Raw genomic sequence first — 18710 nt, 5'->3', positions numbered from 1 at the left:
TAATGTATAATAATTCCATTTGTACTTACTTTACTTCCATTTATACTCACTCATTATTTGCATCAATTTATTTTCCTCACAAAGAAAAATAAATTTCCCCATAACATGTGCTTGTTAGTGTTATTTTTCCCTTGTTGGGCTCAGGATATGTGAACTGAGATACCTGTCTCTGTGTATCCGCTTGACCACTGTCTAACTTTGCAGCCAATTGATCTCTCTGGTTCTTTTTCATTTTCCTTTGTGTGATACAATCGCATTCTTCAGATTCACTTAAAAATGGTTCCTCTATTAACCTCCAACAGGGGAGGTAAGAGATGAAAGCAGAATAGAAAGGTGAAAAAAATTCCAAAAAGCAGTTGTGTAACTATCTCTCAAAACTGCAAAATGTAAGAAAGAAGCACAGTGGATACACTGTATCTTAATTCCATTTTCTTGAGGTCAGTAAAATTAAATAAAAATTATGTGTGTAGACCAGATAACCCTATAAATGGAACTTTGATACATGTTTTAAGAGGTTTAGTTCTGAATGTCAAGCATTGTGAGGTTTTACTGCTTCTGCCACTATTTAACATTGACTTGGATATGAAACTATAATTTGAGTGATCATTGTTAAGAAACTGTATACCAAATGCTTTTTCTCAAAATGGATTTAATTAGCATTTCATCTGTATGAAAACCATGCACTTAAACCAAAAAAAGATGGGTTAGTGAAAGCAAAACCAAACTTTATATACTTACTGTTTGATCTGTCAGAGTAGGAAGAACAATTTGTTTTTCTATTTTGTTGAGAACTAGCTTCCATAACTCTTTCAAAACTCGCTTCAGGACTGTTTTCTCACAGATTTTTGCTGAGAGACTTAATCTGAAATAAAATAAAATATATATTCACTTTTAAATTTCATATCAAGGTATCCATGTGCGCCTTTATAATTTTCAAATGCTAGATTCCATTTGCTAAATTATTATTCAAAATATATATCAAAAATAGATTTCATGATTATGTATGTTAGATAATTCTCTATATTTGATAGAAAATGATATTAGCATATTTCTTTTCCTAAGTTGTTTTCTTAATCAACAGGCTTCAAAAAGAAAAGTAACATTATTATTATTATTATACTTTAAATTGTGGGTTACATGTGAAGAATGTGCAGGTTTGTTACATAGGTATACACGTGCCATGGTGGTTTGCTGCACCCATCAACCTGTCATCTTCATTAGGTATTTCTCCTCATGCTATCCCTCCCCTGCTCCCCCACCCCCGACAGGTTTCAGTGTGTGATGTTCCCCTCCCTGTGTCCACGTGTTCTCATTGTTCAACTCCCATTTATGAGTAAGAACACGCAGTATTTGGTTTTCTGTTCCTGTGTTAGTTTGATGAAAATGATGGTTTCCAGCTTCATCCATGTCTCTGCAAAGGACATGAACTCATCGTTTTTTATGGCTGAATAGTATTCCACGGTATATATATGCCAATTTCCTTTATCCAGGCTACATTGATGGGCATTTGGGTTGGTTCTAAATCTTTGCTATTGTGAATAGTGCTTCACTAAACATAGGTGTGCATGAGTCTTTATAGTAGAATGATTTATAATGCTTTGGGTATACACCCAGTAACATTATTGCTGGGTCAAATGGTGTTTCTGGTTCTAGATCCTTGTGGAATTGCCACATTGTCTTCCACAGTGGTTGAACTAATTTACACTCCCACCAACAGTATAAAAGGGTTCCTGTTTTTCCACTTCTTCTCCAGCATCTGTTGTTTCCTGACCATTTAATGATCACCATTCTGACTGGCATGAGATGGTATCTCATTGTGGTTTTAATTTGTATTTCTCTAATGACCAGTGATGATGAACTTTTTTTCATGATTGTTGACCACATAAATGTATTCTTATGAGAATTGTCTGTTTATATCCTACACCCACTTTTTGATAGGGTTGTTATTTTTTTCTTTTAAATTTGTTTAAGTTTTTTGTAGATTCTGGATATTAGACCTTTGTCAGATGAATAGATTGCAAAATTTTTCTCCCATTCTGTAGATTCTCTGTTCACTCTGATGATTGTTTATTTTGCTGTGCAGAAGCTCTTTAGTTTAATTAGATCCCACTTGTCAATTTTGGCTTTTGTGGCTGCTGCTTTTGGCGTTTTAGTCATAAAGTCTTTGCCCATGCCTATGTCCCTAATACCTCAGTTTTCTTCTAGGGTTTTTATGATTTTAGGTATTATGTTTAAATCTTCAACCCATCTTGAGTTAATTTTTGTATAAGGTGCACTGTTTCAATTTTCTGCACATGGCTAGCCAGTTTTCCCAACACCATTTATTAAATAGGGAATCCTTTTCCCATTGCTTGTTTTTGTCAGGTTTGTCAAAGATCAGATGGTTGTAGATGTGTGGCATTATTTCTGAGGCCTCTGTTCTGTCCCATTGGTCTGTATATCTGTATTGGTACCAGTACCATGTTGTTTTGGTTACAGTATCCTTGTAGTATAGTTTGAAGTCAGGTAGCTTGATGCTTCCAGCTTTGTTCTTTTTGCTTAGGATTGTCTTGGCTATACAGGATGCTTTTAGATTCCATATGAAATTTAAAGTAGTTTTTCCTAATTCTGTGAAGAAAGTCAATGGTAGCTTGATAAGGATACCATTTAATTTATAAATTACTTTGGGAAGTATGGCCATTTTCATGATAATGATTCTTACTATCCATGAGCATGTAATGTTTTCCCATATTTGTGACTTCTCTTATTTCCTTGAGCAGTGGTTTGTAGTTCTTCTTGAAGAGGTCCTTCACATCCCTTGGGAGTTGTATTCCTACGTATTTTATTCTCTTTGTAGCAGTTTTGAATGGGAGTTCACTCATGATTGGGCTCTCTGTTTGTAAATCATTGATGTATAGGAATGCTTGTGATTTTTGCACCTTGATTTTGTATCCTGAGACTTTGCTGAAGTTGCTTATCAACTTGAGATTTTGGGCTGAGATGATGAAGTTTTTTAAATATACAATGATGTCATCTGCAAACAGAGACAATTTGACTTCTTTCACATTTCAATACCTTTATTTCTTTCTCTTGCCTGATTGCCCTGGCCAGAACTTCCAATACTATGTTGAATAGCAGTAGTGAGAGAGTGCATCCTTGTCTTGTGCCGGCTTTCAAAGGGAGTGCTTCCAGTTTTTGCCCATTCAGTATGATATTGGCTGTGGGTTTGTCATAGACAGCTCTTATTATTTTGAAATACATTCCATCAGTTCCTTGTTTATTGAGAGTTTTTAGTATCAAGTGCTGTTGAATTTTGTTGAAGGCCTTTCTGCACCTATTGAGATGATCATATGGTTTTTGTCATTGGTTCTATTTATGTAATGGATTACATTTACAGATTTGCATATGTTGAACCAGCCTGCATCAACTAATAGGCAAAATAACTTGACTGTGGTGGATAAGCTTTTTGATGTGCTGCTGAATTCGTTTGCCAGTATTTTATTGAGGATTTTTCACCTTGATGTTCATCAGGGATACTGGCCTGAAATTTTCTTTTTTTGTTGTGTCTCTGCTAGGTTTCGATATCAGGATGATGCTGGCCTCATGAAATGAGTTAAGGAGGATTCCCTCTTTTTCTATTGTTTGGAGTAGTTTCTGAAGGAACGGTACCAGCTCTTCTTTGTACCTCTGGCAGAATTCGGCTGTGAACCCATCTGGTCCTGGGCTTTTTTCGCTTGGTAGGCTATTAATTATGGCCTCAATTTTAGAACTTGTTATTGGTCTATTCAGGGATTTGACTTCTTCCTAGTTTAGTCTTGGGACAGTGTATGTGTCCAGGAGTTTATCCATTTCTTCTAGATTTTCTAGTTTATTTGCATTGAGGTGTTTATAGTATTATCTGGTGGTAGTTTGTATTTGTGTGAGATGAATGGTGATACCCTGTTTATCATTTTTTATTATGTCTATTTGATTCTTCTTTTTTTACTACTGTATTGCTCTGGTTAGTGGTCTACAGATATTGTTAATCTTTTCAAAAAAAACCGCTGCTGGATTCATTGGTATTTTTGAAGGATTTTTCTTGTCTCTGTCTCCTTCAGTTCTGCTCTGGTGTTCGTTATTTCTTGTCTTCTGCTAGCTTTTAAATTTGTTTGCTCTTGCTTCTCTCTTCCTTTTACTGTGATATTAGGGTGTCAATTTTAGATCTTTCCCACTTTCTACTGTGGGCATTTAATGCTATAAATTTCCCTCTTAACACTGCTTTAGCTGTATCCCAGAGATGCTAGTACATTGTGTCTTCATAAGTGAAGGAGAAATAAAATCCTTTACAGACAAACAAATGCAGTGAGATTTTGTCACCACCAGGGCTGCCTTACAAGAGCTCCTAAAGGAAGCACTAAATATGGAAAGGAATTACCCACACCAGCCACTGCAAAAACATACCAAATTGTAAAGTCTATCAACACTATGAAGAAACTGCATCAACTAATGGGCAAAATAACTAGCTAGCATCATAATAACAGGATCAAATCCACATATAACAATATTAACCTTAAATGTGAATGGGCTAAATGCCCCAATTAAAAGACACTATTATTGGGTGGGAGTCTGGCAAATTGGATAAAGAGTCAAGCCCCTTCAGTGTGCTGTATTCTGAAGACCCATCTCATGTGCAAAGACACACATAGCCTCAAAATAAAGGGATAGAGGAAGATTTACCAAGCAAATGGAGAGCAAAAAAAGCAGAGGTTACAGTCCTAGTCTCTGACAAAACAGATTTTAAACCAAGAATTATCAAAAGAGACAAAGAAGGGCATTACATAGTGGTAAAGGGATCAATGCAACAAGAAGAACTAACTATCCCAAATACATACATACCCAATACAGTAGCACCCAGTTTCATAAAGCAAGTACTTAGAGACCTACAAAGAGACTTAGACTCTCATGCAATAATAGTGGGAGACTTTAACACCCCAGTGTCAATATTAGACAGATCAATGAGACAGAAAATTAACAAGGATATTTAGGACTCGAACTCAGTTCTGGACTAAGAGGACCTAATAGACGCCTACAGTACCACCCACCCCAAATCAACAGAATATACATTCTTCTCAGCAGTGCATCACACTTATTGTACAATTGACCACATAACTGGAAATGAAACACTACTCGGCAAATGCAAAAGAATGGAAATCTTAACAAACAGTCACTCAGACCACAATGCAATCAGCTAGAACTCACCATTAACAAACTCATCAAAACTGCAAACTACACAGAAACTGAACAACCTGCTCCCAAATGACTACTGGGTAAATAACAAAGTTAAGGCAGAAATAAGTAAGTTCCTTGAAACCAATGAAAAATAACTTTTAAAGCGCACAAAGTAAAATACCTTTAAAGGCAAATGATCCCTTTTTATTCATATTTTAAACTTAATAAACGTAGAGTAATTTCTGATAGCAGTCACCAAGGTTTGGCATGACAGTTGAGAAAAAGACAACAGAACTGACGTTTGTACCCATATTACAGGAGTAGAAGGCAGAAGGCAGTATCATTGACCATAGTGGAGCCAGTCTCCCAAAACACATGATGTTCATCCTCACCCCGATGTGCGTTTAGCATATGCCCATATTCGTGGTTTAACACTAAGGAAATACATTTTCTGTACTACGGTTCACTGAACCAACATAAAAACATGTATATAATTTCAATCAAAGCAACATAACAACATGGCAAAGGTATATATAATTTCAATCAAGAATAAGAAGTTATTCCTTACAAATTCTCCTCATGGTGACATAATGATGTAACATTATCTAGCCGTTGTATAATACCCTTACAAGCTCTTCTTTAGAAGCTTCTTCTATATATATTTCTCATTTACTACTATTCCCATATTAGAAATCAAAAACAGGCACAGACTGGCTTGGGTACTTGTCCACCAAAATGAAGCTAGTAAGTCAGATTCAAAGTTTGACTCTTTTCTTCTAAATCCAGCCTGTCTTTCAAAGTCTGATACCGCCTCTGATGAATATGCTTATGCAGGAAGTTCCAGCCTGTAGGAAGACACAGTGCTGCATAAATATCTACCAAATATACTATTATATGACCCTGGGCTCTTTGAGACTTTGAGTGAATTAAACCTGTTTCACAGAGAGCCATAGATGGGTCATATATTTCAGGGCCACCTCATTGACTCCATATTATGCTACTAAGTACTCTGTATGCTTTTGGGCTCAGAAATTATAACCTGGGCTCTGGTCATGATAGACAGATTTGACTGTTTTTAATATTTAAAGATATGCATAATTAGTAATCATGCAATCACAACGGATAATATTGAAATGCCTGTGACATGTGAGGGCCATATAGAGAGATTTTCTTTTTTTTCTTTTTTTTTTTTTTGAAAGAAAGAAAAAAAGAATGAAGAAGAGGAAGAAAAAGGAAGAGAAAGAGAGAGAGAGAATGGGAGTATTGCTTTCTTGCCCAGGCTAGAATGCAATTTAGTAATGGGTATTGAAAACCACTTTTATACCAATAATTATACTTAATGATGTAGACAGGAAGGAATAAGGGAAGAAAATAACAAACAAGCAGCTAACCAATATTTCATTTAAACCTATGAAATGCTATGCGATTACTGAGGAGTGATTTACTTCCAATTATGTAGTCACTTTTGGAATAGGTGTGAGGTGGTAATGTATGTTTTGTGTATTTGAAGTGGGGAGTTCTATGTTTATTAAGTTTACTTGTTCCGGGTCTGAGTTCAAGTCCTGGATGTCCTTGTTAATTTTCTGTCTGGTTGATCTATAGAATCGTTAGCTCTTCTTGTTACATTGAGTCTTTTGCCATTATGTAATGTCCTTCTTTGCCTCTTTTGATCTTTGTTGCTTTAAAGTCTACTTTATCAGAGGTGAGAATTGCATCTCCTGCTTTTTGTTTATTTGTTTATTTTTACTCTCTGTTTGGATGGTAAATCTTCCTCCTTCTCTGTTTTGAGTCTTTGTGTATTGTTGCATGTGAGATGGGTCTGGATGCAGCATACCGATGGGTTTTGGCTTTTTATCCAATTAGAATATATATAAGTTTAATACTGCCATTTGATGCTAGCTGGCTGTTTTGCCCATTAGTTGGTGTACATTTTTCATTGTGTTAATGCTCTTTGCTTTTTGATATATTTTTGGAAAGGCTGATATTGGTTGTTCCTTTATATGTATAGTGCTTCTTTCAGAAGCTCTTGTAAAGCAGGTCTGGTGGTGGTGAAGTCTCTAAGTACTTGTTTGTTCACAAAAGATTTAATTTTTCCTTCGCTCATAAAGCTTAGTTTGGCTGGATATGAAATTCTGGGTTGAAAGTTCTTTTCTTTAAGGATATTAAATATTGGTCCCCACTCTTTTCTGGCTTGCAGGGTTTCTGCTGAGAGATCTGCTGTAAGTCTGATAGGTTTCCCTTTGTGGGTAACCTGACCTTTTTCTCTGGCTGCCCTTAGTATTTTCTCCTTCATTTCAACCTTAATAAATCTGGCAATTATGTGCCTTGGGGTTGGTCTTCTTGAAGAATATCTTTGTGGTGGTCTCTGTATTACCTGGAGTTGAATATTACCCTGCCTTGCTAGGTTGGGAAAGTTTTCCTGAATGATATCCTGAAGAGTATTTTCCAACTTGGATTCATTCTCTTCGTCACATTCAGGTACATCTATCAAATGTAAATTAGCTCTTTTCACATAGTCCTATATTTCCTGGAGACTTTGCTCATTCCTTTTTATCCTTTTTTCTCCAATCTTGTGATTTTCAAGACAAATTTTATGTTAAGATTTTCAAGACACATTTTATGTTAAAGTGTTTATCCCAACACTATGTATATAAAAGCCAATATATAAAAATATGTGAAAGCAACCTTCTCTGGATAAAGGGGAGGGTTGGGGACCCCTGATGCACGTATGTGGATCTCCAGCTCCTATAATTTGAAAACTGTTTTTCAAGAGTACCATTTCTAGCTTGCTGGTGAGTATTTGGCATAGGCATGGGGTAGAAAGCAGCAGATGAGTCATGGCAGAATAATAAAGGCTATCCACAGAGCAATTCCTGGTATGATTTGAGACACAACAACTCTTGCCAATTTTGCTGCAGATGTACAATTTCCGCTTTCCAAAGATCCAAGTCTAAGAATTAATCTTGTGTCTATGGTCAGCTCACATACTTGGCATGCTGACTAACCCTGCTTAGACTGGAACTAAAATAACAGGAATAAAATCACTGTCATGTGCACAGCTCATTGTAGGATTTCTGCTAGTTGAAAATGCAGTTTACACCTCATTTTGTGAAGTAGTGAGGTGCTGGTGGACAAGGTACAACATAAAGAAATACGATGTTTTATTTAGATAGGCTGCACAAAGACAAAAGGAGCCTATATATTTATAATATAAAATGATTTTTAAGAGAATTTTCTCAAACCACCTTGAAGACTTTCAAACCTCTTTTATTTACTTTAAATAACAGAAAATAAAAGGTAACTAACAAATGCCTCTTTAATTCAGTCTGAATTAATCAACTTGATAATGTAAGCTGAAAAGCATATATTTTAGGACCTGAACTATCTAGATGGGCTGAATACAAAACTAATTAATCAGACAGTTTTCAAATGCCATGTGTATTGACTGGCAATAAAGACTTCCTGTCATGTAATTAATCGCATTTTCATGAAAATTTACCTACCTGTTTTCTCTCCCCTTGGAATGTCTGTTCCTCATTTCCATATATCTAAATCCTATTCACTTTTAAATACCCAATGCAAATCAAATTTTTACTCATTCTTTGAAGTAGAAATAAATATTTCACCTATTATCACTTTCCATCTTTTGTATATTTGTGTTCCTTTCTTATTTCTCCTCCTAAACTATTCACTCCTTGAAAACAGCATCAATAGCTGGCTTTTAAGTATCTCCCATATCTAGTGGCTTTTAAGTTATGCATTCTGAATTAGCCCTGAGGATTTCTGCAATTCTCCATGACGTATTTCCTTCAAAAATTTTTAGTGTCTTTTACAAATTCTTAAAGCTCATAGATGATTTTCTAACTTTATACATTACCTCCTTCTACCAATAATTATAAGATATGACATATGTGATAACATAATTTTCTACTTCTAATTATACTTTAGTAAGACTGAGTAAAAATAAGAATCAAAATGTACTGAAAATAAGTCAACCCACTTTCTCTATTAGCCTGGTTTTATAGATGGTGGAATGGATTCAAAGTCACTCAGTTAGCAGGTGGAAGTACCAAGATTACTTCAAACTTTCTGTTATGTTCACAATTTTGGTCAGAGGACATAGCAAATAGTTTTCCTAACAATAAATAATATATCTCCAGAATACTGCTGGGAGTTCTAAAAATCAGAAGGCATTCTAGTGAAAGGCTGAAGCGAACTGGAATTGTATGGGCCTGCTGTTCATCACCATCACATTCACAACCAATACTGGTGTGTTTAAAGTGACCCATTTCTGTGTTGTCCATAGAAAAGAGTCATATACTAAAATTAAAATGTCCAGAGAATGTATAGAAAATTATGGGTAGAAGTGAAAGTCTTCATTAACAAACTAAAGAAATGAGGAAAAATCTTTCTCCTTCTCACTTTTTTCCTCTTTCTTTACTTTTTCCCTTTCCTCTCTCCTTTCTTCAGCTTTTCTTCTGCACCTACTTCCCTACTTACATCCTATTATCTACTTACCTACCTATCTTCTGGATATTTCCCCACAGAGAACAAAACATAAGGCTTAATTTTCCTACCAAATATTGACATTAAATAGATAACAACATTAGACTTTTTTATGTAGTAAGAATGCAATCAAAGGTAAATGGAATTAAAACAGAAGTCATAGTATACAGACGAGATTCTTCCTATGAATTATTTCTTTTTTATCCTTACCTATTTAAAACTTTTATAATTATACTGTGTGAAAGTTTAGGTGGAAAGAAAAAGAAATGCACTAAATACGTTTAACTACCTGGAACAATATCCAATTTTTTTTTCCTTTCCAACTCTTATTTAAATTCAGAGGGCACATATGCGAATTTATTACATGGAGAAATTGCATGCTGTGGGTTTTTGGTGTACAGATTACTTTGTCACCCAGGTAACAAGTATAATACACAATAGGTCGTTTTTGCTTCTCACCCTCCTGCCGCCCTCCACCCTTAAGTAGGCCCTAGTGTCTATTGTACTCAGTGATTAGCTCCCACTTACACGTGAGAACATGCAGTATTTGGTTTTCTGTTCCTGTGTTAGTTCACATAGGATAATGACCTCCAGCTCCATCAATGTTGCTGCAAAGGTCATGATCTCATTCATTTTTATGGCTGTGTAGTATTCCATGACGTATATCTATATATCTATATATATATACCACATTTTCTTTATCCAGTCTACTATTGATGGGAATTTACATTGATTCCTTGTCTTTGCTATTGTAAATAGTGCTACAATGAACATATGCATGCATGTGTCTTTACAGTAGAACAATTTATATTCCTTGGATATATGCCCAGTAATGAGATTGCTGGGTTGAATGGAGGTGCTGTTTTAAGTTCTTTGAGAACTCTCTAAGCTGTTTTCCACAGTGGCTAAATTAACTTACATTCCTACCAGCAGTGTATGAGCATCCCCTTTTCTCTACAACCTCATTAGCATCTGTTATTTTTTAACTTTTTATTAATAGCCATTCTGACTGCTGTGAGATGGTATCACATTGTGGTTTTGATTTTCATTTCTCTAACGATTAGTGATGTTGAGCATTTTTCCCTATGCTTGTTAGCTGCTTGTATGTCTTCTTTTGAGAAATGGCTGCTCATATGCTTTGCCCATTTTTTTAAAAAAAATTATTTATTATACTTTAAGTTCTGGGGTACATGTGCAGATTGTTCATGTTTGTTACAGAGTGAGATTGTTTGTTTTTCACTTGTTAGTTTATTTAAGCTCTTTATACAGTCTGGACATTAGACCATTGTCAGATGCATAGTTTGCAAATATTGTCTCCTATTTTGTAAGATTTCTGTTTACTCTGATGATAGTTTCTTTTGCTGTGAAAAATCTCTTTAATTATTCCTGTTTTTCATTTGTTGCTTTTTGTTGCAATTGCTTTTGGAATCTTCATCATGAAAACTTTGCCAGGACCTATGTCCAGAATGGTTTTTCCTAGATTTCTTCTAGGGCTTTTATAGTTTTAGATTTTACATTTAAGTCTTTAATCCACCTTGAGTTGATTTTTGTATTTGGTGAAAGAAAAGGGTCCAATTTTGACTTTCTGCATATGATTAACCAGTTATTCTAACACCATTTATTGACTGGAAAGTTTTTTCCCTTCCTGCTTATTTTTGTTAACTTTGTTGAAGTTCAGATGGTTGTAGGTGTGTTGCTTTATTTCTGGGTTCTCTAATCCATTTCATTGGTCTATGTGTCTGTTTTTGTAAAAGTACCATGGTGTTTTGATTATTGTAGTTTTGTTGTGTAGTTTGAAGTTGGGTACTGTGATGCCTCTGGCTTTTTTTTTTCTTTTGCTTAGAATTGCTTTGACTATGCAGACTCTTTTTTGGGTCTAAATAAATTTGGAAATTGTTTTTCTAATTCTTTGAAAAATATTGCTGGCAATTTAATAGAAATAACATTTAATCTGTAAATTGCTTTGATAGTATGGCCATTTTAACAATATTGAATCTTCCTATCCATGAACATGGAATATTTTTCCATTTGTTTAAGTCATCTTTGATTTCTTTCAGCAGTATTTTGTAATTCCTGTTCTAGAGAACTTTCATCTCCTTCATTAGCTATGCTTCTAAGGTTTTTCTTGTGTGTGTATACGTGGCTATTGTGAATGGAACTGTGTTCTTGATTTGGCTCTCAGCTTGGATGCTGTTGGTGTATAGAAATACTACTGATCTTTGTATGTTAATTTTGTATCCTGAAACTTTGCTAAAATTGTTTATCAGATCTAGGAGCTTTTTGGCAGAGACTATAGGGTTTTCTATGTATACAATTACATCATATGCAAACAGAGATTGACTTTTTCTCTTCCTACTTGGATACCTTTTATTTATTTCTCTTGCTTGATTGCTTTGGCAAGGTCTTCCAGTAATATGTTGAAGAGGAGTAGTGAGAGTGAGCATCCTTGTCTTGTCCTGGTTCTCAAGGGGACTGCTTCCAGCTTTTGCCCATTCAGTATGATGCTGGCTGTGGGTTTGTCATAGATTGTTCTTATTATTTTGAAGAATGTTTCCTTAATTCCCTGTTTTTTGAGGGTTTTTAACAAGAAGAGATGTTGAATTTTATTGAAATCCTTTTCTGCATCTATTGAGATGATCATGTGGTTTTTGAATTTAGTTCTGTTTATGTGGTGAATCACATGTATTGATTTGGATCTGTTGAACCACCTTGCATCCCAGGAATAAAGCCTAGATGATAATCCTGAGATAGCTTTTTGATATGCTGCTGGATTTGGTCTGCTAGTAGTTTGTTGAGGATTTTTGCACCTATGTTTGTTAAGATATTGACCTGAAGTTTTCTTTTTTTTGTTGTGTCTTTGCCAGGTTTTAATATCAGGATGATGCTGGCCTCATTGAATGAGTTATGGAGAGTCCCTACTCCTCAATTTTTGTAGTAGTTTTAATAGGATTAGTACTAGCCCTTCTTTACACATACCACGAAATTTGGCTGTGAATCCATCTTGGTAGTTTGTATGTTTCTGGGAATTTATTAATTTATTCTAGGTTTTCTAGTTTGTGTGCATAGAGGTGTTTGTAATAGTCTCTGAGAGTCATCCGGATTTCTGTGGGGTTGGTGGTAATGCTCACTCTGTCATTTCTGATTGTGTTTATTGGAATCTTCTCACTTTTTTCCTTATTAATCCACCTAGTGGTCTACCAATCTTATTTATGCTTTCAAAAAACAAACTCTGTTTCACTGATCTTTTGTTTTGTATGGTTTCTGACTCTCAATTTGATTCAGTTCAATTCTGATTCTGGCGATTTGTCTTCTGCTGGCTTTTGGGTTGGTTTATTCTTGTTTTCCTAGCTTCTCTAGGTTGTTAAATAGACATATTTCTACATTTTGATGTAGATGTTTAGCATTATACACTTTTTTCTTAACACTGCTTTAGCTATGTCCTCAAGACTCTGGTATGTGATACCTTTGTAAAAAAGAAATTTCTGTAGACAACAGATGCTGGAGAGAATGTTGAGAAACAGGAATGCTTTTACACTGTTGGTGGGAGTGTAAATTAGCGCAAACATTGTGGAAGACAGTATGGTGATTCCTCAAGGATGTAGAAATAGAGATATCATTTGACCCAGCAATCCCATTACTACATATATACCCAAAGGATTATAAATTTTTCTGTTATAAAGACACATGCACATGTATGTTCCTTGTGGCACTGTTTACAATAGTAAAGACTTGGGATCAACCCAAATGCCCATCAATGATAGACTGGATAAAGTAAATGTGGCACATATACACCGTGGAATAATATGCAGCCACAAAAAGGATGAGTTCATGTCCTTTGGATGGACATGGATGAAGATGGAAATCATCATTCTCAGCAAACTGACACAAGAACAGAAAACCAGGCACCACATGTTCTCACTCATAAGTGGGTGTTGGACAATGAGAACACATGGACACAGGGAGAGGAACATCACACACTGGAGTCTGGTGGGGGATGGGGGGCTAGGAGAGCGATAGCAGGGGGTGGGGAGGTTGGGGAGGGATAACATTAGGAGAAATACTTAATATAGGTGACGGGGGGATGGAGGCAGCAAACCACCATGGCATGTGTATACCTATGTAAAAATCCTGCACGATCTGCATATGTACCCCACAACTTAAAGTATAACAATAAAATAAGTAAAGAAATAAAATCTTTAAAAGATTACTTGATTTCTGTCCTAAATTCATTGTCAAAAGTCGTTCAGGAGTAGATTGCTCAATTTCCATGTAATTGTATAGTTTTGAGAGATTATCTTCATGGTAATTTATAATTTTATTGCACTGTTGTTTGAAAGTGTGGTTGGTATGATTTCAAGATTTTTTGAATTTTGAAAATTGTTTCGTGGCTGATTGTGTAATTGATTTTAGAGTATGTGCCATGTGTGCAGATGAGAAGAATGTATATTCTGTTTTTCTTGGGTGGTGTGTTCTGTAGATGTCTGTTAGGTCCTTTTGGTCAAGTGTAGAGTTTAGGTCCTGAATATCTTCGTTAATTTTCTGCCTCGATGATCTGTCTAATACTATCAGTGGGATGTTGACATCTCTCACTATTATTGTGTATTTATTTGTCTTTTCATAGGTCTCTAAAAAATTACTTTATAAATGGATGCTCCAGTGTTAGGTGGATATATGTGTAGGATAGCTAAGTCTTGTTTAATTGAACCCTTTATCATTATATAATACTATTGGGTTTCTTTGGATTCTTGTTTGTTTAGAGGCTGTTTTTATCTGAAATTACAATAGCAACTTTTACTCCTTTTTGTTTTCCATTTTTTTGGTAGATTTTTCTCCATCCCTTTACTTTGAACCTATGGGTGTCATTGTATGTGAGATGAGTTTCTTAAAGACAGCTTCCTGCTTTTTAAGTGGAGCATTTAGTCAATTTACATTCAAGGTTGATATTGATATGTGCGATTTTATCCTGTCATTGTGTCTTTAGCTGGTTGTTATGCACAGTTGATTGCATAGTTACTTTACAGTGTCTATATTTGATGTACTTAAGTGTATTTTTCTGTTGGCAGGTATTGATCTTTCATTTTCATGTTTAGCACTTCCTCAGGGACATCTCGAGAGGCAGGTCTGGGGTAACAAATTTCCTTAGCATTTGCTTGTCTGAAAAGGATCTAATTTCTCCTGTGCTTATAAAACTTAGTTTGGTGGGGTATGAAATACTTCTTTGGAATTTCTTTAAGAATGTTGAATATAGCCCCTCAATGTCTTCCTGCTTGTAGAGTTTCTACTGAAAGGTCTACTATTAGCCTAATGGGATCCTCTTTGTACGTGACCTGCCCCCTCTCTCTAGCTGTCTTTAACATTTTTCTTTCACATTGACTTTGGAGAATCTGATGATGGTACGGTCATCATGTATAGTATCTCCTAGGAAAGATACTAAGATTTCTGATTATATTAGGAAACTCTTATAGCGAATTTTGCAGCTCTATCAGATCACTTTGGTTCTCTCTTAAAACGGCTATTTCGTCTTTTAGCTCGTATATTCTTAGATTCCTTGGGTTCCTTGGATTGGCTTTTGACTTACTCCTAAATCTTCATTTTTTGTTTTCTATCCAGATGATAAATTCTCTCTGTCATTTCAGCCACATCAGCCTGGTTAAGAACCATTACTGGGGAGCTAGTGTGGTTTTTTGGAGGTAATAAGACACTCCGGCTTTTTGAGTTGCTAGAGTTCTCTTGCTGGTTCTTTCTTGTCTGTGTGGGCTAATGTTCCTTTAATCTTTGAAGTTGCTATTTTTTGAATAGCGATTTTTTTGCTTTTATATTCTTTAGTGTCCTTGAGGCTTTGAGGATTTGACTGTGGTGCACGTCGGGTTCAGTCAACTGGCTTCATTTCTGGAAGATTTCAGGGGGTCAACGCTTAGCTTGGCACTCCTGGATTGCATGCTGTAACCCTGGGGTCTGGTACCAGGCTCATTACTTTGTTTTTTGTCCCCTCAAGGATAAGCACCAGCTGCGCTGGTGGTGCAAGGGTGTTTCTGGTCTTCTGGCAACAACACTCTGATGGAGAGTGCTGATTAAAGCAGTTTGTTGGGGCAGTGACAGTAGGGTCTGCACTTGCATATGCATGCTGGTGGCAGAAATGCAGTGGTGTCTATGTGTGCTGGTGGCAGCAGCTGCACAGTGGGGTGACTGTTGTCCTTCTCTTTAAATAAAGACATTATAATTTCTTTTTTATTTAAATCTTGGTCCCTTTGATATTTATTTGCCACAGCAATAATAAATGAGATAAATACATAAACTAACATATATGACACTGGTTCCTTGGTAGGCATTCAAAATTATTATTCACTTTTCTCTTCTACATTCAGTTCTGGCTTTGAGTATCATTATTTAAGAAATTATGTTTCTGGTTGCTTTAGATTAATGATTCCCAATTGTGGACTTATTATAACATATAGGTGCTTTGACCCTGCCTCACACTTACTAAATTAGAACTTTTAAGAGTAGGAACAGGACAGAAACCTTAAAAACAAACAGACCAACCAAACTTTCTGGTTAAGAATTTGTCTTAGTCAGTCATAATGGCCTGTATCCCCAATGCACTCCCACCACTACTAAATTGTAACCTCCATGGTATCAGGGGCTTTGGCTTTCTGTTTCATCACTGTCCTGTGTGTAGAATATGATTTGATACAGGTGAGCACTCAATAAATCAGTATTGAAGGTTGATTGAGTCAGGCTGCTATCTGCTTGCCTTGGAGCTAAATTAATTCTAGCCACATTTGTGCTATTCTCTTTTTCGTCAAGTTTCTGACATGAAATCAGATACTCTGGACTCAGCTCAGTCTTTCTCTATGTCCAGGAGGATTGCAAACAATATGTTATCCAAGGAGCATAAAATTCTAAGTCTCTCTCTGCCTCAGAACAGCAACCTCCTTAGTTACAAAACTTATTTCCCCTCATTTTTTCCTTTTTTGTACAAAGTCATTCCTATTTTTAACTAGCAATCAATTAAAAGTGTGTTGCTTTTTAATGAATTTATTTATTTTTGAATTCATTTATCTCTATAGAAAGACTTTTAATGCTACCTTACACAGAGGAAAACAATACTTTTCTTAAAGCCTTACAAGTCAAATTTAGGGCAATAAGTAAACAGAAACCTGGGCCAAAAAAAACTTACGTTTTGTCCAAAAAATCCATGAGCGATCTTAACACAATCTCTGCATCCATTGCTGCACTGTTCTTATTAGATGTGGTGTTTCCATTTGCTCTCATTTGATTTAGTTCAAAACTCATCTGCTTTATACACTCTTCAATTATAACCTGGAAACTAAAAATAAAGAATATAAATTCTAGAATATAAAAATGTATCCTGCCTGAGACTGTTTCAATTTCACTCTGAGGATTTTGATTTGTTTCAACTGGTGTGAATTCCCCTGCTCATGAGTTTTCAAATTCATGGTTTAACTATAAAAATTTTTGTTGCAATGAAAGCTTACTTGTAATTCTTATAAGTAAAGCAGATAAAAGTGCTGTTCTTCAGGTTGAATTAATCTGAGTAGAGCTTCATTCTGTTCCCACCTCTGACAGTCAGTTGAGATGCTTCTCTTAGCATGTTTTGGGAAAATGACTGCTCTAGAAAGACTCTTGCAGTGTTTGACTTTCTGTTCATGTGTTAGTTTACTAACAATAATGGCCTCCAACTCCAGCTATGTCCCTGTAAAGGACATGATGCTGTTCCCTTTTATGGGTGCACAGTATTTCATAGTGTGTATGTACCACATTTTCTTTATCCAGTCTATCGCTGATGGGTATTTAGGTTGATTCTGTATCTTTGTTATTGTGAACAGTGTTCCAATGAGCATATACGTGTCTTTACGGTAAAATAATTTATATTTCTTTGGGTAAATACCCAGCAATGGGATTGCTGGGTCAAATGATATTTCTGTCTTTAGGTCTTTGAGAAGTTGCCATACTGTCTTCCACAATGGAGCTAAATGATGAGAACACATGGACACATAGAGGGGAACAACACACAGTGGGGACTATCAGAGGGTTGACGGTTGGAAGAGGGAGATGATCAGAAAAATAACTAGTGGGTAGTAGGCTTAATGCCTGGATGATGCATTATCATCTGTATAACAAAACCCCATGACATAAGTTTACCCATGTTAACAAACCTGCACATATACCCCTGGACATAAAATGAAAGTTTGTGGTGATATTAGTGTTCTGAAGTTAGAATTTGGTGAGAGTTGCACGATTCTGTGAATATGCTAGAAACCACTAAACTTTATATTTTAAATGGGAGAATTTTATGGTATGTGAATTCTATTTCAATAGGGCTCATTGTTAAAAAAAAAAGAGAAAGAAATAAAGAAAAGAAACACTCTTGGCGTCTGGATACACCTTCTTCATTAGCGTTCTGTGACTCCACACCTTCTTGACTTTCCTCTGACCTCACTGGCTGCTCCTTCTCAACTGCCTGACCACTAACCTTTGGAGGAAGGTTGCCACATTTATCAAATGAAAGCACTGGATACCTAGTTAAATTTGAATTTTAGATGGTGAATAGTTTTAGCACAAACATGGTCGTGCAATATTTGCAAAAAAATTATACTGAAAATCATTCCTTATTGGTCTAAAATTCAAGTTTAACTGAGAGTATTGTGTATTTTATCTGGAAATCCTACACTGTGATTCTCTGGGCTTGATCCTTAAACCACTTCACTTCCCCAACAACAATCACTTTCTTGTCAATCACATCTAGTCCCATGGCTTCCATCACATCTATAAAGTGATGGCTCCCAAATTCACATCTGCAGACCTGACTTCTAACCCAAACTCCAGACGATGTTATTTAACTGACCATGCAATCTTTCTACTCGAGTCTGATGAGTTTCTCATACTCAACATGCAACCTATCAGCAGAACATATCCTAAATCTGAGGATTTATTATTACTTCCAAAAATGCCACGGTAGATTCCTTCACCATCCTCTCACTTGAAACTGTGCAATA

The 18710-nt window shown here is 35.8% G+C and overlaps 1 protein-coding gene across 1 annotated transcript in view; it reads right to left on the bottom strand.

Annotated features, from left to right (window-relative positions):
• Positions 1 to 18710, bottom strand: part of UNC13C (unc-13 homolog C) — a 617099-nt gene that overhangs the window by 97351 nt on the left and 501038 nt on the right. Inside the window, exons 25-26 of the mRNA XM_012469803.3 lie at positions 16871 to 17020; positions 739 to 862 (exon numbers count right to left, since the gene is read on the bottom strand). Of these exons, the coding sequence (XP_012325226.2) occupies positions 739 to 862; positions 16871 to 17020 (274 nt within the window). The remainder of the gene's footprint in view (positions 1 to 738; positions 863 to 16870; positions 17021 to 18710) is intronic.

The sequence above is a fragment of the Aotus nancymaae genome, unplaced genomic scaffold (assembly GCF_030222135.1).
Source record: "Aotus nancymaae isolate 86718 unplaced genomic scaffold, 86718_ANA_hifiasm-v0.15.2.pri h1tg000062l, whole genome shotgun sequence".
Classification (NCBI taxonomy): domain Eukaryota; kingdom Metazoa; phylum Chordata; class Mammalia; order Primates; family Aotidae; genus Aotus; species Aotus nancymaae.
The sequence above is the reverse complement of the archived record's forward strand: the minus strand, read 5'-3'. Positions and strand labels throughout refer to the sequence as shown.